Source organism: Lepidochelys kempii, chromosome 4, assembly GCF_965140265.1.
Source record: "Lepidochelys kempii isolate rLepKem1 chromosome 4, rLepKem1.hap2, whole genome shotgun sequence".
NCBI classification, from domain to species: Eukaryota; Metazoa; Chordata; order Testudines; family Cheloniidae; genus Lepidochelys; species Lepidochelys kempii.
In genome coordinates this window covers 83,695,454-83,722,255 of record NC_133259.1, presented here as the reverse complement: position 1 = coordinate 83,722,255, position 26,802 = coordinate 83,695,454, and the positions used below count along the sequence as shown (strand labels likewise).

The window sequence follows — 26,802 nt, the reverse complement described above, 5'->3', positions numbered from 1 at the left end:
GTACTAGGCAAATCGGCTGAAATTATAGTAAAGAACAGAAATATCAGACATCTAGATGAACACAATATGGTTGGTAAGGCATGATTTCCCTTTACAAAAATCGTGTTCACTCTTCCCAATCTATTAGAGTTCTTTGAGGATGTCAACAGATGTGTACAAAGGTGAATCCAGTGGATACAGTGTATTTGGACTTTCAGAAAGCCTTTCACAAGGTCCCTCACCAAAGGCTCTTAAGTGAAGTAAGCAGTCATGGGATAAAGAAGGAAGGTCCTCTCAGATCAGTACTGGTTAAAAGATAGGAAACAAAGGATAGGAATAAATTATCAGTTTTCACAGTAGAAAGAGGTAAATAGCAGAGTCTCCCTAGTAGCTGTACTGGGACGAATGCTGTTTGTCATACTCATAAATGATCTGGATAAAGGGGGTAAAAAGTTAGGTGGCAAAATTACAGAGGATGCATAGTTACTAAAGATAGTTTAAATCCAAAGCAGACTGCAGAAACTTACAAAGGGAACTCACAAAACTGGGTGACTGGGAAGAAAATGGCAAATAAAATTCAGTCTTGATAAATGCGAAATAGTGCACGTTGGAAAACGTAATACCGAGTAGATGTACAAAATGATGGGATCTAAATTAGCAAAGAAAGCAATCTTGGAGACGTGGATGAAAACATGCTCAGTATGCAGCGTCAGTCAAAAAGCCAATAATTAGTAAGGGATAGATAAGACAGAAAACATCATAATTCCACTATATAAATCCATGGTACACCCACACCTGGAATAATGCATGCAGTTCCAGTTGCTCCATCTCAAAATAAAATTGAGAAAAGTATGGAGGGCAACAAAAATTGTTAGGGGTATGGAACAGCTTTCACATGAGGAGAGATTTGTGCTGGAAATGGCCCACCTTGATTATTACACACATTGTAAGGAGAGTGATCACTTTAGATAACCTACTACCAACAGGAGAGCGGGTTTGTTGGGGAGGGTGGGGGGAGAACCTGGATTTGTGCTGGAAATGGCCCACCTTGATTATCATACACATTATAAGGAGAGTGATCACATTAAAAAGACTGGGACTGTTCAACTTGGAAAAGAGACGACTAAGGGGGGGATATGATAGAGGTCTATGAAATTGTGAATGGTGTGGAGAAAACGAATAAGGAAGTTTATTTACCCCTTCACATAACACAAGAACCAGGGGTTCTCCTGATGAAATTAATAGGCAGCAGGTTTAAAACAAATAAAAGGAAGCGCTTCTTCATACAATGTGCAGTCAACCTGTGGATCTCATCAGGGGATGTTGTGAAAGCCAAAAGTATAAATGGGTTCAGAAAGGAATTGGATAAGTTCATGGAGGATACATCTATCCATGGCTATTAGCCAAGATGGGCAGGGTCGCAATTCCATGCTTTTGGGTGGCCCTAAACCTTGGACTCCTAGAAGCTAGGACTGGACAATGGGATAGATCACTGGATAAGTTGTCCGATGCTGTTTGTGCTCTCTGAAGCATGTGGCGCCAGCCACTGCCATAAAACGGGATACTGAGTTAGAGGGACAATCTGTCTGCCGTTATGGCCATCCTTATGTTCTTCAGAACAATGTGTTGCTGCATTGATTTAAAAAAAAAAAAAAGACACTATATACAACCATAAATCTGAAATATATATCTCTGCATGATCAACTCAGTGGGTAATTTGAATTTCTTCTAATGCCTGTAACTCTCCCTTTTTTTTTTTTTAAAATGTTGCTAATTCTGCAGCAACACCTCACAGTTGCTGGCTCTTGTGTCACTGTACAGGTATTCCTCAAATATGGATGAATCTATAATTTATTTGTCTGAGAGCATTCACAGTTCCTTCCCCAAAGAGCTTTGTTGTAATAGTATTTTACAACTTTTCTTTCTGATAAGGAGTCAGAGACAACCTGAAGAGGAAATGGAAAACAGAGCAGTTTGGCTAGATGACAGCCAAGAAGGAAGAAAAGAAAAACAGCCATTCCTGAAGGCAGGGTTTGCGGTTTCAGTACAAAATATGGCTTCTGGTAATCACAAAAGTCAGTCTGATACCAGCCGGAGGAGACGAGAGTTTGATGAGGAATCTTTGGAGAGTTTTAGCAGTATGCCTGATCCAGTGGATCCAACTACTGTGACTAAAACATTTAAATCTAGAAAAGCATCAGCCCAGGCCAGCTTGGCATCTAAAGATAAAACACCTAAATCGAAGAATAAGAGGAGGAGTTCTCAGCTAAAAAGCAGAGTTAAAAATACTGGTAGGTTTTCAGTTAATTTTAAGGGCACTGAGACAAACTCCATTTTAATCATATAACTTAAATGTTGCTTCGGCTGTACTCTGGAGTGTAGATAGTGTCCATAAGGAATAGTATAGCTTTGGGAATGGAAGTTAATTTTACACAAGATGTGGAGATGGTAAGTGATGGAGCAGAAGTTTTATTTTTGTCATCTTACACGTGTCAGAAATGCTAATGGCTTGAACATGGTGCTTTCAGTGTGGAAAGGTATGAAACTCAACAAGATGGGAGTGAATTCCGCAGTGTTTACTAGTGATAACATTTTTTTCTAAGAGAAAACCCAATTTAAATTGCAGTTTGTTTAAACAGTGTAATGTAGTACAGAATTGTTTGCCAATGTGCATACGCGCATGTAAAACACGTTAGTGTTGATCTGGGTGCTTGTAATCTGCCAATATGCTTCTGCATCAGACTTTGTTATTAGCCAACAAACATTCTGTGGTGAATTGCATCTTGCAGACTATTCATTGTTAATACTTCACCACTGCTCTCCTCTCCGTAATAATCTCTCATTCATGTTTGACGCTGTCAATGCTAATTACATAGACATCTCAACCTCCCATTACTGTAAAAATAATTTAAGTTCTGCATAGTTTGAAGTAACAAAAGAGTGGTTAACAAGTCTTTGGATTGCACTTTTGAGCTATCATTAAAACCGACTAGAAATGGCTGATTTTAAGATCTTTTTGTAAAGAGACACTTTTTGTTCATTTAAGGTTATGAAAGTGCCAGCATTTCTAGTACATGGGAACCTTGCGAGAATAATAGGAGCAGGCGCTCTGTGCACAGTGAAGAGGCTGTTCAAGCAAAAGTGTTCAGCAAAAAGAATCAAGAACAATTGGAAAAAATAATTAAGTATAGTAGATCTACAGAAATGTCCTCAGGTATTCTTTAATTAATCTGAACAATATTAAAAACTTCTGTAAAAGAGTGTTGATCCTGTAACTCCTTATTAACTGTTAAGGGTATTTTACCAGTCTTCCTGTGAGCTACTAAAGGGTTTTTCAGGTAAGGGACAGTCACTTCATGACTTCCATTAATTAATTGCTGTCACTATTCAAGCCCTTGCTAAATGTGTATATAGGATACATATATAATATTTAAGATCTTGCATCACATTTTCATCTTCAAAACTGCTGTACAAATATTGTAATAAAGCAGAAAGCGTTCTGAAGTAGACTAAATATTAGATTAACATAATTTTGAAACTCAGCTGGAATCTTACTATGAAAGCAGTCTGGGGAAAGATACATGTACTCATTAATGTTATTTTAAGGGAGGTGCCAGTTGTGATAGATAAACAGTCATGACAAAAAACACCAGTTAGATTTTCAGATGATATATTCCACCTGCACTTAATATTTTAAATTACAAACTGTACTGCATGCTCTTTCTTTCCATTCACGTTCACATTTAAAGGGACTCTTCCAGGATCAAAAAAAAAGTAAATCCTTACTTAACAGTCATATCTTTAAAAATCTGCATTTACATTTCACTGTTTAAACTGCTTCCTTTTTTGCATTCCTGCAACCTGTATTGTGAACATACTGTATGTCGTATCATTTTTAGATTCTTAAATGTTGGATCAATGCAACAGTGTTTGGGTGGAAACACTGCTTCCCAAAAGATGTTTAATGCCAAAATTTAGTTAAAATAGTATATTTTGCTTAATTCCTTAAAACATATTGATTATTAGGTTTTGTGGAGGAGAAAAAGAAATTTATCAAAACAAACACCTTACGATGCCCCTATAAGTGTATCTCCCCCCCCTTCCCTTTTGACCTTTATGAAACACTTAAGATTCACTTAAGAATTGTGATTTTGATCCATTGCTTCTTTATTACACTTAGTCAGACTTTGTCCTTCTCTTCCATGTAGTTTATCCCTGAGTCTCAGTATCCAAAGGTTTATGGGCAAATGATGAACTTGGAATTGCGTTTGTTGTTCCAGTCGGATCTTTGCATATATGATAGGGCAGAATATGGGATATAGTGTTTATCACATTTGTAAACTGATTCTTGGTTTTAGGTTAAATATTTTGAATATCTCTGGCATTTGTCAGTTAATGTTGACCAGATTCGATTGTATTTCTTTTCTAGTTGGGATAATTAGTTTTAGTTGCTTAAAACAAAACACAAAACTTCCTAAACAAACAAACCCCCTACTCCCCTCCACTAGTTCTGTAGATTCAGTTTAGTGTCATTTTAATGAGTCTTCCTCCCACTGATTCATATAGACGAGTCTTTATTTCTAGTACACATTTTTGTGTTTATCACTGTCTGTCCCCGCTTTCCTACAGCACATGCTAGGAGAATACTGCAGCAGTCTAACAGAAATGCATGCATTGAAGCCCCAGGTAATGCATTAATTGCTTAGCTTCAAAACTGTTCACAGCTACTTACTTTTCTTAGTTTGTGTTCTAAAACTAAACTGTGTTTCTCGAGAGCTCTTTTAGTGAAATAGCATTATGTATACTAATTTATATTGTTGCGAGTATTTTATTTAAAACAACTCCCCACTCCAACCCCAGGAAAACAAGAACCTTGTGTTTTGCTGAATATTCGATAACACAGCTACCTTGTATCATATCTGGTTTGTACTTCATATTTTTCCTATATAAAGTACAATATGGTTAATTGCATTAATAACTGATTTTGATACAAAATATGCATGTTGAACATAGTAAAATTAATTACAGGTGTTCTTGTGCCCTTAATTATTAGCCTGCAGCTTTGGTAGAATTGATGATTGGATTCAGTTTGCCACTGAAAAGCAAAGTACATTTGAGTATGTCAGTAAATGTTGAAAGGCGACCATTATATTTTAGTCTTTTAAAAAATAAAACTGCATTTAAGCACACTTGTAAGACTGCTAAACTAACATCTGATAGTAGATTTAATATATTTGTCTGCATTCTTGAATAATTTAGTAAACTTTGTTATAAGCCACAAACATTCAACTGTATTTTAATTAAAGAAGAAAAACAACAGAACTATATCCCATAGTACTCCTGTTACTTTAAAATAGTAGGGAATGGCCCTTTATTAGGATCAGTAAGCTTACTGAGTTTTCCAAGGACTACACTTCCCTTAACCCCCCCCCCCCTTTTTTTTTTTTAAATAGTTAACTTTACTTACATGAAACAGTTAATGGAACTTACAGTACTACTCCTGAGGAAAATTCTGAACTACTGCGTGCATGCAGAAACACGTCCACCCCCACAGATTCTCTTTGCTTCCCCACAGAAACTATTTTGCTGTGGGGAAGCAAAGAGAAGCTGTATCAGTGCTCACTCACCGTCCCCCGCAGCGCAGGCGCGTCTGTTCAGGAAGCTGTGGGAGAGGTAAGTGACCATGGGGTGGGTGGGTGAGTGTGTGTGTGTTGGGTTCGGGGATGCCCCGGCCTCCCAGGGACGTTAGTCCTGGGTGAGGGGTGGCAGGAGGAGGACAGAGATGGACTTCCCCCTCCTCCTCCCCTGCATGGAGCAGCCAGGGCTGGGTCAGATCAACCCCCAGAACCCACATCTGGCTGTAGGAAGCTCTGCACGCTGGGGCGGTTCCAGGTGTGGGGGTGAGATTTGGCTGGGAAGGGTGGGTGTGTGGGGGGTCTGGATGCATGGGGGGTAGGCGGACAGGGGGAGCAGCTCCTCATACAGTGATCCCTCCCAGAATCACAGAATATCAGGGTTGGAAGGGACCTCAGGAGGTCACTAGTCCAACCCCCTGCTCTAAGCAGGACCAATCCCCAATTTTTGCCCCAGATCCCTAAATGGCCCCCTCAAGGATTGAACTCACAACCCAGGGTTCAGCAGGCAAATGCTCAAACCACTGAGCTATCCCTCCCCCTGCTTTCTGGCCCCATCGCTCCTCAGCCACAGGGTGGGAGGGTGTCACAATACAGGGAACTGCTCCTCTGTCCACCCAACCCCTGTGCATCTGGACCCCCTGCCAAGTCTCACCCTCCGTCCCCCACCAAACCTCACCCCCTGCATTGGGAGTCTCTGCACCCAGAACCCCCCCCCATGAGTCCCCTCACTCCACTCGCCCCTTGCACCCATCCCCCAAAAGCTCCCCCCTTACATTGGGAGCCCCCCACACCTGGACTCCCCACCCCACCGAGCCCCAACCAGCTGCACCCAGATCCCCACCCCACCAAGACCCACTCCTCTCGCACCTCTGCTGAACCCCCAACCAGCTGCACCCTGATCCCCCACCCCACTAAGCCTCACTCCCCCAGCACCCTCGCTGAACCCCCCACACCCAGACCCCCCACCACTGAGCCCTAACCACCTTCACCTGAACTCCCCTGCAGAGTCCCAGTCCCCCTACACCCAGAAGCCCCAACAAGCCCCTGTGGATCCAGATCCCACCCAAACCGCCACCGAGCTGCCTGCACCCAGATTGTACCACAAAGAACCCTGGTGCTCTTGAGGGAATTCTGCACCAAAATTTTAAAATTCTGCAAAGTTCTGCATATTTTTTGTCAAAATAGCACCGTAACATCATAACAGTATAATTGGACCATTCTCAATTTATTTTGGTAATTTATTTCAAAATACTTGTCAGCAAGTATTTGAAAATAGTGCGATTACATTGTGTTATTTTGACAAAATACGCAGAATTTTAAAATGTGCACAGAATTTTCAATTTTTTGGCACAGAATTTCCTCAGGAGTACAGTACTTTATTTTCAAATGAATGGAGATCCTTTTTATCCTTGCATCCTTATCAAAATGTTGAACAAACAATAAGAGGTGAGAGTCTAAAATCTGAGGAATAAATTCACTTCTGCAAAAAGCTCAATTAGTATCTCTCTTTCTCTCAAATGAAGCTGGGATGAAATTTAGTCCTGTTGTAGCATTACTGGAATGTTAGCCTTTGCCCCCTGGCATTTGTGGGCCACTGGATTCCTCTAAGCATATGTTCTTTGGGCTAGGCCCCTGTCTGCACTAGCCTGTTCATAGTTAGGAGGGAGACTCTTTTCCCATCCACAGCCATTGTATTCTCCCTCCCCATGTGCAGCCTATCAGTAGGATTTAAGTGTTGCAGAAGGTTTTGTTGGGACTTAAGCAGTTTGGTGAATATCCCCTTTAGAATGTAGAAATTAGCACCAGCCCAGATTTTCTTTGTTTCCTTCTTTCTTTAAAGAGGATATGTTATGTATAATGCTAGATTTTTCAAAAGTAAGCTTGTGATTTTGGATGCCAAGCTTGAAATATCTTAGAGGCCTGGTTTTCAAAAAGCGTTCTACCTACTCTCAAAACCTGTGTCCATATATATGTGTTTGTGCATAATATACTCAATTATATGCCACACCTTTAAAGTTTTCATTCAGAAGCTTAAGAAAAACAACAAAGACAAAAAGCTTGTCCTAATTTCTAATACATGGGCGTGTATGGTACATTTTAATTATTATGTTATACATAAATACTTACATGAAGACAAACTGTCTAAAACAGTGGTTTTCGACGTGTGGCCCGTGGACCCCTGGTGGTCTGCAGACTCTTAAGATTCTCAAAGGGGTCCACATTCACATTTTAAATCTTTTAGGGGTCCGCAAATTAAAAAAAATTGAAAACCACTGGTCTAAAATGTAATTGTATTATGTTTAAATCTTTGTAGCCTTCGGGAAATACTAAGCTTTAAGAAACAGTAAACTTGCTCAGCTGCTTAAAATGTAAGCTGAATCCAAGGTAAAGTTTTCAAATATAATTGAGGTATATGTCAATAGAGAAAGAACTATCAAGAATTTCATGAACATAGACTGGCTCCTTTATTCTTCTACAGAAACTGGTAGTGATCTTTCCATGTTTGAAGCTTTGCGAGACACCATTTATTCTGAAGTAGCTACTCTGATATCTCAAAATGAATCTCGTCCACATTTTCTTATTGAACTTTTCCATGAGCTTCAGCTGCTAAATACAGACTACTTGAGGCAAAGAGCATTGTATGCGTTACAGGTATGCAAAACATTTTATTTACATTTATGCATTGAATAAACTTTCTTCACAATATAGATTTTAAGATTCATTATCTTTTCTAGGATATAGTGACTAGACACATATCTGAGAACAATGAAAAAGGAGAATGCACGAAGTCTCTGAATTCAGCTACATGGATGGCTTCAAACTCTGAACTTACTCCTAGTGAAAGTCTTGCTACAACTGATGATGTAAGGTTTTTTGGTTTGTTTTGTGTTTTTTTAAAATTTTATTTTTTTATTTTATCTTCAGAAACTAGTTTAATATGAAATTCATTTCTTCATCTTTCAGTTTCTGTGCAGGTTGTTATGCTGCACTCACCATAATGACTTGTTTTCCAAAACCCACACTAGCTTATAAGTAGTCACTTGCTTGTAAGAAGAAGCTTGCTACAGGATATCTTCACATGGAAATTATGTAGAATCTTGTCTCATTTAATATTGAAAACTAGCATAAAAGCTGGTATGAATGGAAGCAAGACTCAGTGCCGTGCAGTTAATGTAAATAGCCCAGATTACTTCCTATCTGAGACAGAGATTCTATCAGGAACTTGCAGCAATTCTCTTCAATCCATCAGCTGTCAAAATTGCTTCAGGAGTGGGAGGATGAGAGATTCTCTAAATGGGGCTGTTTATAGGGAGTGACGGCACTTCCCACTAGAATCCCAAAGACTTAAAACTTTCCGTAGTTTGTTACGAAATCACTAACAGCAATGCCCTATTCAATTACGTTACCTATATAAAGATACAAAATAGATCAATATAGAAGCACCCTATGTTATCTCCTTCATAAGTTAGGTCATTCCCAGTATGGAAGTCTGGGAACACATTTTGTAACCTTAGGGGCAGGGTGAAGAGAGAATCAGTGGCTTGCTGGGATATTTGAGGAAGCAGGACATATGCTTGCTTTGTGTAAATTTGTTGGTATATTTTTTAGGAAACTTTTGAGAAGAACTTTGACACAGGAGCAAGTAGAGATTGTGAACAAAATGATGCGGACAATGGCAGTACCATGTCTACATCGTCAAATTTTGAACCTTTTGCCACTGATGATCTTGGTAAATGTTATATAGTATAATACTGGCAATTAATGTATGTGAAACACTTAAATACTTTTGATTAACTCTAAAATATATACCTCCTGTATAAGTAATTATGTAATTATGGCTCTTAAACGTAAATATAACCTTACTTTTTAATTCGTTATTACAATTATGCAGATTGTGTTTGCATATGCAAACCTTAATGTACATTTTAAAAAACTTATAAAAAGTATTTTTGCTCTAAACATAGGCAACACCGTGATTCACTTAGATCAGGCATTGGCTAGGATGAGGGAATATGAGCGTATGAAAACTGAAGCAGAAAGTACCCTTGACTCCGAAGGCTGCTGTAGTAATCTCCAGAGTGCCTCTGCTGTTAAATTAGAAGGTTTGCACATATATAAGTATTTTTATTTTGTGTTTGAAAACAGTATCTGTAGATATCAGGAACTATTCACCTGACAATTCAGTTCCATCTTAATTGTACTTTGCTGTAATTTTTAGTTAAGTTGCATAGGATTTCTGCCATAACTAAACATGTAGTTTTAACTTAAAAGTACAGTTTACTTTTTGAAACTGATACTTATTAAATGGAGATATCTTATGGTTTGAATACACTTCATTTTACTAGGTCAATCTACTGGCGAGAGTCCCTGTGTGCCACAGCCTAGTGAAGTTTCTTCTGTTCCATGTCCTCGTATAGATACTCAGCAGCTTGACCGACAGATTAAAGCAATTATGAAAGAGGTCATCCCTTTTCTGAAGGTAAGAGATTTTTATTTCTGAACTTTTGTTCATCAGGAAAATTATCACACAACATAGTTGTACAAAAACAAATTATGAAGCAGCAGTAGCTTCTCTATACGTATGGTTTAAACTAACTTTCCAATTTAAGATAAATTTTGGACCCCATCTACTCTAAAACTAACTTTTTCAAGTTGAAGTGTAAATGCAGAAATGATTAATTTACAAGCAATCTTACTCTGACGTTGTCACCACCGTAATCTGCACACAATGTAAGTTAGTTAGATCTGTGACAATAATTCCTACTGGCTGACATTTTAAATAATTCCTACTGGCTGACCTCTATAGCCTGATGGTTTAACACAATTCCTGATGGTGGGAACTTTTAAGGTTTGCCTATGAATTCAAAGAGGCTTACAACTGTACATATCTTTTAACAGTGCCATCCAGCATATATAGGGTTTTAAATGTTCACAGCCACGGAGTATCTGAAGATCATAAGATGGTTGTAAAATTTCTGGTGGCTGGTGTGAAGTAACTATATTGGGAAGGTGGAATAGGACTAGGTTAGGCTTAAATTTTATATAAATAAGGTCTTCACTATAATTCCTCCTGTGTGGGACCATTAAGGTTATGACATGGGTTAAAAACACAACTTGGTTGTGCCACGTGAATAGGATGAAACTGAACCATGCTTTAACTGTGTTCCCAGAACATGTTACAGTTCTGGAAAAATGTCTGTCTGTAAAAGTCAGCTTCAAGATATGATGTAGTGACCACTTTTTAAAGTCGTGATAATTTTCTTTATCCCCTGGGATTTTCTAGGAACACATGGATGAAGTATGCTCTTCTCAGCTATTGACATCAGTAAGACGTATGGTCCTGACTCTTACACAACAAAATGATGAAAGCAAAGAATTTGTGAAATTTTTTCATAAGCAACTTGGTGGCATACTGCAGGTCAGTAACTTCTCTTCATAAATTTTTGTTTTGGGCTATATTGCAAATTGGATACTTTGCAGAAGATACATAATCTCTTGTGTAAACATTCCTTAAAACTGTACTATAGTGATCTTGATTTTCAATAGTGCCTAGCAACTTGCAGCTTCAACTGACTTCTGAAAATCAGGTAATAAATTTCCAATCGAGCATACTTTCAGTGACACAAACCCTTGCCTCTCTTCTTCCTTCTTCTTTGACATATTAATAAAATAGTACATTGTTTCCTCACATAAATATCACCTCTTCTGATATCTCACGCTCAACTGGTTTCTCAGGATCAGACAGTAGTACAAATCTGGCAACATGAATATAGATTTGAAACCTATGAACCAGCTGCCAGCATAATTGATATTAACGTAACTTGGAATTTGGTCAGAAAGTCAAGTATTTGATTAAAATTAAACTGCCCTGTCATTAGTGCCCAGAAACCGCAGTGATTGTGTGTGTTGACAGTACTGAGAGCACTTTATATATGGTTCTCTATAACAGAATTGAGCAATGTGAGTAGACAAGTTTGTGTTGCCCTCGTCTTGTGTTTTGGCCTATTATATGCCTGGATACAAAGAACAGTGAAGTTCTGGGAATCGTGATACCTTCCACAACAAGCAGCAACTTAATTATAAAATATGAACAAATATTTAAAATAAAATACTTGTGGAGAAATACATCTGCTGAGATTGCCTTTAAAGGTAACCATAATGATGGTTTTGTTTGTGGGCAGAGACTTGTATCATGCTGAAACTAGAAATTTACTTCATGTGGATCACTGGAAAGTCATCAAGTGATCATGAATTTTTACTGCCATAGGCTTGGGGCCAATTCAGAGCCATGACCTGGTAACGAGGAGCTCCATGTTACGTCATGATGGATTTCACTTAAACAAGCTACCTAGACAATCTTTCTAACTAGCTTAGCTCTGTTTGTAATATGCTAAGTTCCTGATCTTCAGGGGTATATAAGGAAAAGCTGTTTAGTCTTCATTTCAGTTTTAAGATCATGACTCAAACTGAAGAACTATTTTTCTTTTGACAGGATTCACTGGCAAAATTTGCTGGTAGAAAACTAAAAGATTGTGGAGAGGATCTTCTTGTGGAGATCTCTGAAGTTTTATTTAATGAACTAGCCTTCTTTAAACTCATGAAAGACTTGGACAGCAACAGTATTACTGTAAAACAAAGATGCAAAAGTAAAATGGAAGCAGCGGGAGTGATACAACCTTATGATAAAGAGGTTAACTGCTTAAGCTTTTTCTTTTAAGCATGTAATTTTTCTGGTTTCAGTTGATATGTATATGTTTAACTTAATTATTTTAAAAACTTTTCCTAGGAAAAAAAGAACATATGACTTCTAAAAACTTATTTCTATTAATGTGACATCACAGTAAAAATGATTCTATATAGACACATCAGTGGCCTAGTGCATGGAAGATTTCAGAGAGAATGCTCTTTCTGTCACATTTTTCTGTTTTTCCACATAAGCAAAAAACATAGGGTCCAACCTTATAAATATGCACGAGTGAGTTTACTTAGGTCAATTGTCCCATTAAAGTTAATGAGATTATTCATTTGAGTAAATAGTTGTAGAATTGGGCTCATGAGTTTGTTCTTTCAATTTCCCCACTGCACCACTTCTCTAGCCCTGCACCTTCTGCCCTTTCATCCACTACTTCAGTGAGACTAAAGTTTTGCAGAAATACTACTTAAGCTGCTATGTCAATGACCAGTCTGGCAAAGTTTCAGTTTTGGCAGGGTTTCTTGGAAGTATGACTAACTTCAATAAGGAATGTAAATAAAATGTTAACCTCTTATTAAAAAGAAACATGCAAGTTGAAGGTGGACAAATTCAGTTTGGAAATAAGGCGTATGTTTTTAACAGTGAAGGTAAACAACAATTGGAACAACACCAAAGGTTGTGATGGATTCTTCATCATGGGCAATTTTTAAATCAAGTCTGGATCTTTTTTTCTAAAAGATGTGCTCTAGTTCAAACAGGAATTATTTTGTGGAAATTTCTATGTCTTGTCTTGCACAGGAAGTCAAACTAGATAAAAACAATGGTCCCTTCTGGCCTTGGAATCGATGAATAAGAATGTAATAGAAATTCTCCTCCTGTAATGAAAATAAGAGTATTGTTGGCACCATCTATTCCAGCAGCATGTATCATGATCACTGTTAGTTCTAGGCTGTGGGATCACATGGTGGCACTTAAAGAATGTCATAGCAGCATCCTCAGGGTTCATAATGAACTTACCGTAGAAAAAACTAAATTATAACAAAAATACTTTGTATAATCTAAATTAATACTACCCCACCATAGCATTACGCAACTACTTAATTACTTCCTTTTATATACTGTAATTGTTCCCATTTTATATTTTAATGGAAGTCCTAGTAGCTTTCTTTAGAAGTCTCAAATTAAAAAAAATGCAGCTCAACTAATTTCATTTTAATGTGAATAGAACATATCTGTGAAATTGGGATAGTACAAGAGTCCTAAATATTCATTTAAAACATAACTAAACAGTAAGAAACCCAGCAAAGCATTTCTGAATGAGTATTGTAATTCCCAGATAGTGATGACACCTATTTAAAGATGTATCCCTTCAAAAACTACAGCAAGACTTGAGAAATATTTGCTAGAGTATTTTATTGCAATTTTTTAGTTTGAATTTATAATAGTAGGCATGATATATAAACATAATTCTAAGTAAGGGTATGACACTGCTTAGTCAATTTTTTTCAGTATTTCAAAGCCATTTCTGATTTAAATGTGGATTTATATGTAGACTAAATTTTTGTAAAAGGGATATTTTCAGTTCAGAATTGAAGATAATTTAATTGGTTGTCTTCTAGGCAAAGAGAGTTCTTGAGGTAGGCGTTCGTTCATCCGCTGAAGATATTGATGAAGACAAAGTAGGTTATACTTATTTTTTAAAACTGTAACGGTCTTTCCTCCTTTTGTAGGAGAATTTCAGAAGTCATTAGTGGTTATCACTTTCAGTGCATTTTTAGTAGTGATTTGAACAAAAGTGATAATACAAACCCAATGTCTCTGAACAATCCATTTAACTCTGATTATTGGAAAGCAAATATTTCAGAATTTCAATTTTGATTGAAAATATCCTATTAATACCTCTTCTGTCTCCTTAGACTGTTACCAACTCTTTACTTTAGTTGTCTCTGAAACACAATGTGTACTGTAACCTATCTTTTAAAGTGCAGCTTTCTGAAAAATGATTTATGTAGAAGAAAGTGAACTTCCTTAATCAGTAAATACCCTTCTGTATGTATTCAATAATGGCAGATTACTTAGTGACCAAGATTTACTCATTTTCATTCTGTTAGCACAGCAGAGCCATTACAGACACGAGTTTAATTCGATTTCTTATGCATTAAATTCTTGTTGCAGCACCAGATTCTGCCCTCAGTTATCTTTGTGCATCCCCATTAAAGACATTCACAGTTGTGAAATCTCTTTGAACACAAAGGTTACATCAGGTTTAACTGAAACCATAATGAGACCTGCAGGATCTCTGTTAACGGTGATGCAAGTGTGAAAGAGCCAGATTGACTTTGAGATCCCAGTAATAGTTTGCAGGGTTGGTAGTTTAAAACAAACAAAAATAGCTTATAAACTTAGCAGAATTGATGTAGAAATAGACACAATAAACATGGAATTTCTCAATATCTTTTTTAATATCTCTCTTCAGAGTAGAACCACATCATTATTTCTTTTCAGTACTTGTTCTCAAAAATTGCCTCTGTAGTGCCTCATTGTGGGATGTTTTCCCTCAGTGCTGTGAATGCAGAATCATCTTGAAAAGCATAGCAAAGTGACCACTTTGCAGGTCCAAACAAAGAGGTTATAAAGAGGAGTTGTGACTCCAGCCACTTTCAGCTCCTTCTTGATAATGGCTAGCTATGAGGATAGGAACCTTTTTCTGCACCCTTCATGATTAGCATGGTTTTTGTGTGGATTATTTGACTAATCACCGTTGTGTGATGATCAACAACTCCTGCTTCTTTTGACTCCAAATGACCACTCAGCTCTGTCAGCTATCTTATTTCCCTCTCTGTTACTCAGGGTTGTGGTGTTGGTAGGCTCTGTGGCAGATCTCTGCAAGCTGGCAAGATTTGAACTGTGCTTGGTGTCACTCATTTGATGTTAAGAGTCACATGCCTTGTCTGTCTGTGCCTTGCACATGAATATTCTTTGAGGTTGCTTTGTGCGCACAGGGTTTACTTCTTACAGGTGGAGGATAGTGAACAATGCTGCACTAGCTTACTGTAGGAGCCTGAAGACTAGACTCTTGGAATCCTTTAGTTCTGGGTCTGTCTAAGGATCCACCTCCTTTGGCATGAAAGAAGTCTTGGAAACTTCTAAATGTCCTGGTGTCTATTCTGAGGTCTTCTTGGGATCTGAAGTTGCCTGGTTCCCACCAAGCCTCCATAAAGTAGTCTAAGGCTACTGAGTATGTGTTAGATTTGATCTGTCTGTTTCAAACACATCTTTGCACACAGGCCGAGTTTATGCTTTTATATCCGTTCTTTTTCCCAGTTCTTTCTGTCTTTAAAGAAGAAAAGGCATACTGCTGAGAACTCTTCTCTAAGCAATTGTGAATGTTGTTTCTATGAGGAAAAACAAGGGTATTATTCTGAGCAGGGAGGACATTGTGGGTGAGGGACTCAGCTTCAAAGACAACCTATATTCAGTTGCTTTTATGCATTAGTGTCTAGGATCAGATTCTTCTGGCCTTTCATGATACTTAATCTGTTACATTGGGTGCTTTTTCTCCTGATGCTTCTAAGTTTTTAGTGCAGAGTACAGCAGAGGCAATGCACTTAATTGTAACAATAATCTTCTTGTCCAGAATAAGGGGAAAATCTATTCAATAGAGGTTTACTTTTACTTATGGCTAGGACAAGGATGAAACTGAAACAGTTAAACCCACACAAGAATCAGAAATATACAATGATGGTGAAGTTCCTCAAAGTATGAGATCTGATGCTTCTGATCAGGAGGAAGATGAGGAGAGTGAAGGCTGTCCGGTGTCTATAAGTAAGTGTTTTTTTAATTGTTTTGATAGGTTGTTACTCAGATTTTTACTGTAACTTCATGCAACTAATTTTATGACAACATTTTTAATGATGTACTGTTCGTGTGAGCTATACATGCATAAGGTTAATAGGTCTTATCTCAGTTTTCTATTAACTCATCTAGTTTATTCTCCTCTCTATGCACGATTATTTCCAGTACTACATTTTCTAGTATTTTGTCCAGTCTAGGTTTAAATACCAAAAGCAGTGGAGCTTCCACTACTTAGCAAATTTATTCCATGGATTTGTATCTTACAGGAATTCTCATAGTGGATCAAATCCATGGTCCATATAGTCTAGTAACCTGTGTCTAACATTGGCCAGCCACCAGGCCAGCTTCAGAGGATGGGTCAAGAAACCCCACATTAGGCAGATGTGGGATAAATCCCCCACCTCATCTCCTGTGAAGGCCTTGTCATGCATGATCTCTCCTAGTTAGATTGTCTTAAACGTTGAAGCATGTGGTTTACATCCCTTCTGATTTTTTTCTTACTTTAATAACTATTTTTGTTGTTCACATATATGTCCACTTTTTGAATCTTGTCATGTTCTTGGTTTCTGTGATATCGTCTGACAATGAGTTCTGCACTCTATTAATGCATTGTTTGAAGAAAGTATTTCCTTTAAATTTCAGTGAAAGTTCGTATGTTGAGATGCAGGGAAATAGAAGTTTATAATCTACCTTCTCTGTACCATTATTTATCATTTCCCTCTTTTTCCTCTCCTTTTTAAGGCAGATAATTTGTCTTTTCAGTCTCTCTTCATATGAATCTTTTCAAGCCCTAATGGCTTTCATTCTCTTTTTATTATTCTGATTCTGCAGTTCAGCTCTAATTGTTATCACTACACTTTTCCTGAGTATTCCACCTAAATGTTTTCCTTCATTGCATTATTCCTAATTATGTCCCTGTGTTCCATCCTTGAATATCTCTGCTTCCACCATGGTTGTACTCTTCAAGTAGACTTACAATAAATAAAAGTACTTAATTACATTACAGCACAGCAGTGGTGTTCGGTGGTACTTCCAGTCAGGTTTCTGTAGAATATTTGCATTCCAGGAAAAGGTCTCACAAGACAATTACAGGTCATAACCATTCTCACAGACGTATAATTTATCATGTTATATTGAGGTTCTAGGTATCTAATGTTGCCTTATCTCCTATTCCAGAATATGAAGAGAACTTACTTAAAGTCTGAATTTTATTTTTTTTGAAATACCGAGGACAAGAGTTTTAATGAAGAGCCGGTATAACTTATATCAGTGATTAAGCTATATTGAAACTCTTGCATTGACTGACTTCAGGTTTGTCTAAAGCGGAAACACAAGCTCTAACTAATTATGGAAGTGGGGAAGATGAGAATGAAGATGACGAAATAGAAGAGTTTGAAGAAGGACCTGTGGATGTCCAGACTTCACTGCAAGCCAGCAATGACACTACAGTTGAAAATGAACAAGGACAGGTATTATCAGAGTTCTACAAACCTTAGCTAACCTACTTGGTACCCAAAAAATATTTTAATGAAGGGAAGTTACCTATGCATTGTACTCTTGAATGCCAGTCCTTTCTTCTTTTACACTTACTAGGGTTGTTTAAAGAAATATTATACGTGGATACCCTTTTTCCTGTCATACATTCTTCTTGAGTTCTTGTTAGTAAGGATATTTGCATGATCAGTTCTGCAGAAAAGGACCTAGGGGTGACAGTGGACGAGAAGCTGGATATGAGTCAGCAGTGTGCCCTTGTTGCCAAGAAGGCCAATGGCATTTTGGGATGTATAAGTAGGGGCATAGCGAGCAGATCGAGGGACGTGATCGTTCCCCTCTATTCGACATTGGTGAGGCCTCATCTGGAGTACTGTGTCCAGTTTTGGGCCCCACACTTCAAGAAGGATGTGGATAAATTGGAGAGAGTCCAGCGAAGGGCAACAAAAATGATTAGGGGACTGGAACACATGAGTTATGAGGAGAGGCTGAGGGAGCTGGGATTGTTTAGCCTGCAGAAGAGAAGAATGAGGGGGGATTTGATAGCTGCTTTCAACTACCTGAAAGGGGGTTCCAAAGAGGATGGCTCTAGACTGTTCTCAATGGTAGCAGATGACAGAACGAGGAGTAATGGTCTCAAGTTGCAGTGGGGGAGGTTTAGATTGGATATTAGGAAAAACTTTTTCACTAAGAGGGTGGTGAAACACTGGAATGCGTTACCTAGGGAGGTGGTAGAATCTCCTTCCTTAGAGGTTTTTAAGGTCAGGCTTGACAAAGCCCTGGCTGGGATGATTTAACTGGGAATTGGTCCTGCTTTGAGCAGGGGGTTGGACTAGATGACCTTCTGGGGTCCCTTCCAACCCTGAGATTCTATGATTCTATGATCCTGTGGTATTTAATGTTTTTATCAAAGACCTGGAAGAAAACAAAAATCATTACTGATAAAGTTTGCAGATGGGACAAAGGTTGGGGGAGTTCTAAATAAAGGAAGAGGGCAGATCACTGATACAAAGTGATCTTGATCAATTGGTAAGCAAGCAATGTGTTTTAATATGGCCAAAATTTAAAGTCATGCATTTGGGAGCAAAGAATGTAGGCCATACTTAAGGAATGGGAGATTCTTTCCACCATGACTCCCAAATCTTTTTCAGAATCACTGCTTCCCAGGATAATCAGCTGAACATGAGCACCCAGTGTGACCCTGTAGCTAACAGGAGCTAATGCAATCCTTGGATCTGTAACTCAGGCAATCTTGATATGAGTAGGGAGGCTATATTACTTCTATATTGGGCATTAGTGCAACCTCACTGGAATACTGTGTCCAGTTCTGCTGTGCACAGTTCAAGAAGATTGTTGATAAATTAAAGATGGTTCGGAGATGAGCCTTGAGAGTGATAAAAGAATTGGAAAACCTATATGGGGAACAGAAATTTGATAAGAGGGCTCTTCAATATAGGAGACCAAGATCCAATGGTTAGCAGTTGAAGCTAGACAAATTCAGACTGGAAATAAGATGTAATTTTTTAATAGTGAGGATAACTAACTATTAGAACATCTTATCAAGGGTTGTGGTGGATTCTCCATTATGGAAACTTTTAAATCAATATTGGATGTTTTTCAAAAAGAGAGATGTTCTTGTTCAAAGGCAAGTCCTATGGCCTGTGTTATATGTAGGAGGTCAGACTAGATGATCAGTTGTATCTTCTGGCCTTACAATTAAGACTAGAATTTGGCATGCCAATTTTTAATACATTTTACAGCAGAGGTGCATGAAAACCACAATATATCCATGATTGGGAGAGAGCAGGGAGCCTGTAGGGTGGCGGGGGTGGGAGGAGAGAAGGAAGGGTTTGGAGAAAGAGCCCACCCTGCACTCCCCCCAGCAGTGGTTCCTGTCCCATAGGACAGGGCCAGGTTCCCCACTTCAGGTGTTGTGACCTGGTCCATGTGGTGGCAGCAATACTTTGGTTTGGAGCATTCGCCCCTCCATAAGTGGAGACAGAGAGGCGGTTGCATTATGACCCTGTGACGCCACTCAGTTTGGGTGCATTTCACACTTTATTCAAATTCACCGTTTCTAGCTTTAATATTTTTGCTGTTCATTTCCCACCTTCAGTGAATGTTAATTCAGTTTATTATAACACCTAGTTAGTCAGTAGCCATTTGTGATGTCAAACTGTTACTTTAAGTTAGAAATAAGTAATGACTAGATAAATAAAGCCTTCCCCCCCCCACCAAATTGGAAAGAGAAAATTTGAGAAGAGAGTTGACTTTGAATAGGATGATTTTTCAGAGAAGTTTGCAGGTCTCATACATTGTCAACATTTAAAACTTCATATTCATCTAGTCCCATCACTTGTCGTCTTATATTTTTAAGGTCAGAAGTAGAACTGATACAGTCATCTAGTCTGACCTGCAAAATACAGGCCATCAAACTTCACATAGTGATTCCTGGCATCTGGCCCAACAACTTATGGTTGAAGTAAGGCATATATTGTAGAGATATCCAGCTTGGATTTAAAGACACCAAGTGAGAGAAAATGTACCACATCCTTCAGTGTTAAATAAATAAATATATTTATTTTAAATTTCCAGTTTGAATTTTGCTGGGTTAATGTTCATGTCAGGTGATGGTTCGTTCTTCGTTGTTTTGTTGATAGGCCCTCTAAAATTGTAGTAGATAACTAAAACTCAGTTTGCCTTTGCAGAAGCCATTCCATCATCCAGTGTGCCAATACTTGCCTTATAGTTGTATTCTAAATTTTTTTCAATGCAGTTTAACTGCACTGAAGTAAATTTACTAGGCTGTAATTTCAAGGATCACTTCTAGAGCTTTTTAAAAAGATAGGTACAACTACTGGCTACTCTCCAGCCTTCTAGTATGATAGCAAATTTCAAAATAAAATTTCAGTATTTTATTAGCTGTTGAGTCACTTCATTGTTCATTAGAAACTCTTGAATGAGTATGATTTGGTTCTAGAGACTTGTTCCTTAATTTACCAATGAGTGAAGGGTTGAAAGGACTGACCTATGAAGACCTTTAAAAAATAGGCAATTTAGCAAAATGAACAAGAGGTAGGCAAGTATAACTGCCTAAAAGTACTGAATGATGTAAATGCTTATAGAGGAGCTTTTCAGTTTGATGCATGGGTTTATGATGAGGACTAATAAGGTAAAAGGAAAACGAAGGCTATTGTGTAAAAACATCTTAACAGTGAGATCTTTTAATCTATGGAAGAGCAACTAACAAGTAAACAGTGGAACTTACCGAGAATTTAAAACTAATATAGACAAGATGTTGGCGCTTATACTGTAAGGAACAAGCATACCTGCTGCGGGGGACTTGGGACAGGAAGGGGTAGACTAGATGAAATACTAAACTCTCCCTAATAGAAATTAAACATGATTGTCTAAACATGATTTTTGCCATATAGATTTCAACAGATGAATCTGATAAACCAAATGAGTATGAGATTTTATCATCGAAGCAGAAATCTGTTAGTTCTAAAGGTAAGATCTGAGTAAAACTTTAAATTATGTACATAACAAAAAAAACATACTATCACTTTCATGTGAATTTGCCTTCTACAAGAATGAAGAAGTTGAATAAACTTGTAAGAATTTTTTAGATTTTATTTTAATTGGATTGCTTTACTGATTCTTGCACATGCTGTGATCTAATTATTTTAAATGAGAAAAAACAAGCATTTTAAAAGAGAAACCTCAATATAATTGAGTGTATATGATAGGGTTGCGTTTTGACATTTGTCCATGGCATAACTTTCAGGACTGTTTTGATATCCTGGTTCACACAATTTTAATTGAATAACTCTTGTATCAAGAAGAAAAACCGTGAATAATAGCTGAGGAGGATAATGTTTTAGTAAACTGGAAAGTAAAGTTTGAATTTCATAATCAACAGATAATTGCTGCTGTGCCAGCTTCTCACTCCCTGCCATTTTCATCCTTCATTGTCCATAGTATAAGGCTTTTAAAATTATTTAAGTGATCTTTACTGTGTAAGAAACCTCACATTAGATGGGGACTAAATCAAGTACATATCTAGTAGAGAAGTGATGGGAAAATGTCAACCCTCCTATAACTGTTCCAAAAATAAATTGCCCTTCTATTCTTGGCTACTTATTGGCAAAAGATGGCAAGTCTACCGCATGTCATGGTGGTTGCTTCTTATCTCACCTAAGATATATTTTCTATTACAGACAATTAGCAGTAGTCTGTGTTTTCTGCACTGACCTATGTTCCTCTCATAGATGGACAGCTCTGTATCTCTGTGGATTCTGTTGTGCTTCAGCAGTCATGCAAAACATTAAGAAATTCTGCACACTGTACTCTTTAAAATCTTTATGTAAGAGCAGCATACGCAGACTTAAAAAAAAAAAAGGCAGACAGTTATGTGCATCTCATATTGTACATTTGCCGTTTAAGTTCCCATCAGTCATAATAATAATAATTGTGCTTTAACTTCAACATTCATGTCAGATCCTTTCTACATGCACCAGTCTGTTCTAAAGTTGTACCTGCTACTGGGAATAGAAAAGGAGGACTTGTGGCACCTTAGAGACTAACCAATTTGCTCAAATAAATTGGTTAGTCTCTAAGGTGCCACAAGTACTCCTTTTCTTTTTGCGAATACAGACTAACACGGCTGTTACTCTGAATACTGGGAATAGTGTCACAAGTCTCTGTCAATACCTTCAGTGTAAGGAAGAAAACTAACTTAATCATGATATGCTGATTCAGCATAAAAAATACTAACCTTGCCTTCAGCAGACTGTATTTTACATTTTGTTTTGATATAAAGTTTGTGGATGATTTAAAAAGCTAATTTAAATATCAGAATTTTAAATTAACAATCTTAACAAATCTGTGGTTTAACAACAACTGCAGGTTGATTAACTTTCCAAAACTCTGTGAAGGATTACTCTGTTTTATTACCAAACAACTTAAAATGAGTGTACTTCTGCACTTTAGCAATTTACCAGTAAATAATTGCACTAATTTCTAAACTTAAAATATTTCTGATTTTGATGTCACTGTTTATACACTGACAACATTTTAAAATGACCTACTGGGGTAGATGAGTTTCTTGTAAATTATGGCTTTATAGTATTGCTCTTATACATGCTTTGAAATAACTTCAAAAAAAAAAAAGGCCTGAAATACTGAACTGCTTACTGTGCATCTGATCTATAAATTAGGCAGATTGGTCAAGTTTTTTGCCAAAATTGATCTCTGTATTCACAGAATTATTCTTGATATTAAGGTTAGCCTATAAACTTCAGAAAGGTATTTAATATGTGGTATCTGTAACTTGATATATTGGCTTTTAATTAGGTTCATTTTAGTTTGCAATGAGTGTTTACAAGGCTGTTGCCCTCTCAAATGTTTCAGCAGAATTAATTTCTGTTCCTGTTCATTTCAAAGACATACTGACTCATGTCTGCTGGAAACTTGCTTTTGTTATTCATTTGAAGGTGGTTGTTGGTTTTTTTGTTTTTTGGTTTTTTTTTTTTAAACAAAATATTAAGAAGCCATTTACTTTGTCAAAATCCATGTCTTGTTTAAAATGCTTTGTGTTTTTAGATGAACAAGATGTTCCTGCTATTTTGCCTCATTATCTCAATATGCTGGAGAATAAGAAACTTCTAACAGTCAGTGCACCTGAGTCTGTTAGTGCTACCAAGGTGTCAGCAACAGAAGAGCCAAGCCCTTCATTACTAGTAAATGAAATTCAGATATCAGAAACAATGTGCATAGAAACCAAATCCTTGACAGGAAGCCCAGGAAGCTCTATGGCTGGAAGCCCTGATACAGAGTCACCTGTGTTAGTGACTGAATATGTACGTATAATTTGTGTTTCCATATTGTCTTTCTTAAATATAAAATGTCATTTCAAAGTTAAGCCTTCTCTCCAGACTCATTCGGTTTGTAGGTTAAATTGAGCATACAAGCACTTAAAATATAACTCTTAATTTCTTTTATTTTTAGTTATCAGGTATCTGTACTTAGAACAGAATCATGCACCTCTCTACTTTCTTCTTAAAATGTCATAAATTCTGTCATCAACAGGAAGCTGGGTCCGGAAACATAAGTCAAAAGTCTGATGAAGATGACTTTGTGAGAGTTGAAGACTTGCCCCTTAAACTTACAATATATTCAGAGGTATTTTGCTTGAGGTTTTCTGTACTTAGAAGTGCCCATCACAAAAATGAGTCTTTTTTTTAAATTGGGGGGATGCGGGAAGGGAAGAAATATACATGACTCTGGAAACTCATTTGTTTTATCCACTCCCAAGGCAGATCTAATGAATAAAATGGTGGCGGAAGCCCAGACAAACACTTTGTCTGATGCAATACTAGATGGTGATGGAATGCAAAGAGAAGAATTAGCTGGAGACTCTCAAACACTAAAAGAACCTGGTGAGAGATTCTTTAAATTCCTAACGCCTTAATCTCTTCTTGGGAGAGTTAAGCTTTATTAGGGTCTAAACCCTTCAGGGTTGTTGCTGAGTAAAGCAAGAAAACTCAATCTTCTGATTGTCAATGTTTCCATTATGACATACTGGAAAATGTGTATTGACCTAAATGTTCTGTTTGCTGCTGCTGCTTCCATTAATTTTTACAAGTCAGGATATTCTTGACTGTGACTAAAGAAGCAATCCTTTTCTAATGGAAGTTAATGGTAAGGAAGGATCTGATTGTGTAAGTTTTATAAGTCAGTTACTCCTGGGGGAATTCTGCACCAAAAAATTAAAAATTCTGCATATTCTATTTGTCAAAATACTGCAATATAATCACGGTGGTTTCAATTATTTCGGTAATTTATTTAAACTACAATACAATGTTTGGAGAATGGGAGTGAGGAGCATTGGAGGAAATCCCCAGAAACATTGCCTAATAATAATATAGCTAGGTTTGACCATTTATTTCTAGTTATTAGTCAACAAATATATGCAGCCATATGCTTAGTGTTACATCATAGGCAACTGACGAGCCAATGAGGGCTAGAAAATCAAACTCACAATTTATATTGGCTACTGACCATTTCCAGAAAGGTCAGTAGCAAACAGTTCATGGAGTTCATTTTGCACTGAATTAATTGGTTTCTAAACCAAACTAGTTAAATTGGTAGAGCTCCTTTCTGTGGACACTAATTGTGGGTTGAGTACCCTCTTTCAATTTTGCTTAAGTTGGTAATTGCATTAGGGTGCTTTTTATCTGAAATCCGAGTGCCCACATGATAGTGGAATAGGTGCAACCTAACACAATGTGCAAACTGTGTATAGACCAACAATGAGGAGGGACTTGTTTTGTCAAGATGTTCTCAGCAATACTTTTAAACATATACCTGTTAAAATGTGTGTTTGAGATTCAGTAATTGTTCCTGGACATTAATGAGTACAATTTTTATTTTGCAGAAACTGCTGGAGCTCAAAGTGCGTGAACATTTTTTCCAGAAACTCCTTCCTAGCCCTTCTCCACATATACCAGTGCATATAGAAAATGGGCACAAACTTCACTCAATTTGAATTTGTATAAAAATGTAAATTAGTTTGACACACTACTGCCTTTAGGATAGATATGCTAACTTCTGCCCAGGGCAGTTTAAACAGCTGTAACTGAATCCTCTAGTTATTCTTACTGCACTGTTCTTTTTCTGTCTTAATCTTTTTTATTCATTGTGATTTGTTTAGTAATTTTAAAATGGTTTAAAATGTAGTTTTAAATAAAGGTTGGACTTGTCTGTAAAGTCTTTGAGCCCTTATTTTACAGTTGCTGGAGAAGTTCTGATGATGCTGCGTGAAGGCATCCTGCTCTCCTGGACAACATGAAGTGCTTAGTAGTGAATGCTTATTTGTAGAGAGTAGAGTGTGCCATTCAAAGGGATACTATCAGTTTTCCTGGCCTAGGAAAACTAGTTGTCCTATCAATCTATGTGGTGGGGAAGGGTAGCTTTCTTTAAAAAAAAATAAAAAAAATCCCACAGATTTTTCCCCTTCACCTGGTACAGTACTATATAGGTGTAGCTGTTATGTGCCCGTGCAGATGATTGGTGTTTGTAAGGAAAACAGGAGTGTTTGTCATCTTGGACTACATCTGCACTATGACCTAGGGCTGGGAGTGCCAACTCACATATCAACCTAGTGTGAGCATGTATAAGAGCTAGCAGGAGTATTAGTGTAGCTGTGGTGGCAGGGGCACTGGTATGACTTAGCCGTGCTGAATACACTATCTCTGAATCCTGTGAGTATGTACTACTGCTTCCTGTGCTACTTCAGACGTACTGCTGTTTATACTCAGGCTAGCTCTCCTTGAGCATCTGCGGAAGAGCTGGGCATCAGACCCCTAGCTTGAAGAGTAAATGTAGCCTTCAATGGAAGCATTCATATTACTCTAAGTTCTCTGAATTCTGCCTCCCAGAACCAGCCATATTTTCTAAGTTAATCTACTTAATTTTTATGAGTTCACTTAACTTTTTGGAGAGGAGATAGAAATCATTACTATTTCCTACATGCTGGATTTAAAAAAAAAAAAAAAAAATCCTTACACAATTTATATGAGGGTGAGCCCAACATTGCTGTAAACACTGCAAACAATTTAAATGGCTCTGAAAATATAGTTGCCTACAATTGTTTCATATCTAAATTTACTGTAACAAGGAGTAGAAGTTTTTGATCTGCATTTGAGAGTACTTCTTGTATAATCAGTTTTCCCCCTTTGTTTGTAATAGGTCTTCTACACAACAAGCAAAATTTAAGAAATAGGAAAATGTGACTGTAAAACTACATTGGCATAATCACAAACCACTTCTAACGTATAAACTGACTGGATTCAGTTGTGTTTAGTTTGTCAAGAGTGTGTCTGATGATTCCCTGGTGTAAAGGGCAGTGCCTCAAAGTCACTGCCACGTAATAAAACAGTGAACTTGAATAGCACCCAGTGACAAATTTCATAGGGAAGGCAGTGTTGAGGGAGACTTCTAATATTTCATTTTTAACTGCCTAATTTACAAGAGTCAGTTTCAGTTAACACTTGCATTGGTCATTGTTCCCAAGGATGATCTCAAAGACTTGCCTATTGCCCCCTCCTCCAAGGTAATATGATCCCATATATAAGAAGTTTGAAA

The 26,802-nt window shown here is 37.5% G+C and overlaps 1 protein-coding gene across 23 annotated transcripts in view; it reads left to right on the top strand.

Annotated features, from left to right (window-relative positions):
• The window catches only part of PCM1 (pericentriolar material 1), an 89,206-nt gene extending 63,787 nt beyond the window's left edge, over positions 1 to 25,419 (top strand). For 10 of the 23 annotated variants that reach the window (XM_073341890.1, XM_073341897.1, XM_073341889.1 and 7 more), the window contains 18 exons: positions 1,912 to 2,270; positions 3,026 to 3,193; positions 4,609 to 4,665; positions 8,095 to 8,267; positions 8,351 to 8,479; positions 9,225 to 9,345; positions 9,581 to 9,718; positions 9,962 to 10,095; positions 10,900 to 11,034; positions 12,109 to 12,306; positions 13,929 to 13,988; positions 15,996 to 16,134; positions 17,476 to 17,633; positions 21,090 to 21,165; positions 23,260 to 23,516; positions 23,746 to 23,838; positions 23,972 to 24,095; positions 25,094 to 25,419. In XM_073341890.1, the coding sequence (XP_073197991.1) occupies positions 1,912 to 2,270; positions 3,026 to 3,193; positions 4,609 to 4,665; positions 8,095 to 8,267; positions 8,351 to 8,479; positions 9,225 to 9,345; positions 9,581 to 9,718; positions 9,962 to 10,095; positions 10,900 to 11,034; positions 12,109 to 12,306; positions 13,929 to 13,988; positions 15,996 to 16,134; positions 17,476 to 17,633; positions 21,090 to 21,165; positions 23,260 to 23,516; positions 23,746 to 23,838; positions 23,972 to 24,095; positions 25,094 to 25,119 (2,545 nt within the window). In that variant the 3' untranslated portion in view covers positions 25,120 to 25,419. Of the gene's footprint in view, positions 1 to 1,911; positions 2,271 to 3,025; positions 3,194 to 4,608; positions 4,666 to 8,094; positions 8,268 to 8,350; positions 8,480 to 9,224; positions 9,346 to 9,580; positions 9,719 to 9,961; positions 10,096 to 10,899; positions 11,035 to 12,108; positions 12,307 to 13,928; positions 13,989 to 15,995; positions 16,135 to 17,340; positions 17,634 to 21,089; positions 21,166 to 23,259; positions 23,517 to 23,745; positions 23,839 to 23,971; positions 24,096 to 25,093 lie in introns of those variants that run through there. The other 13 variants (XM_073341898.1, XM_073341894.1, XM_073341885.1 and 10 more) reach the window with 8 other exon arrangements.
• The last annotated feature ends 1,383 nt before the right edge of the window (positions 25,420 to 26,802 follow it).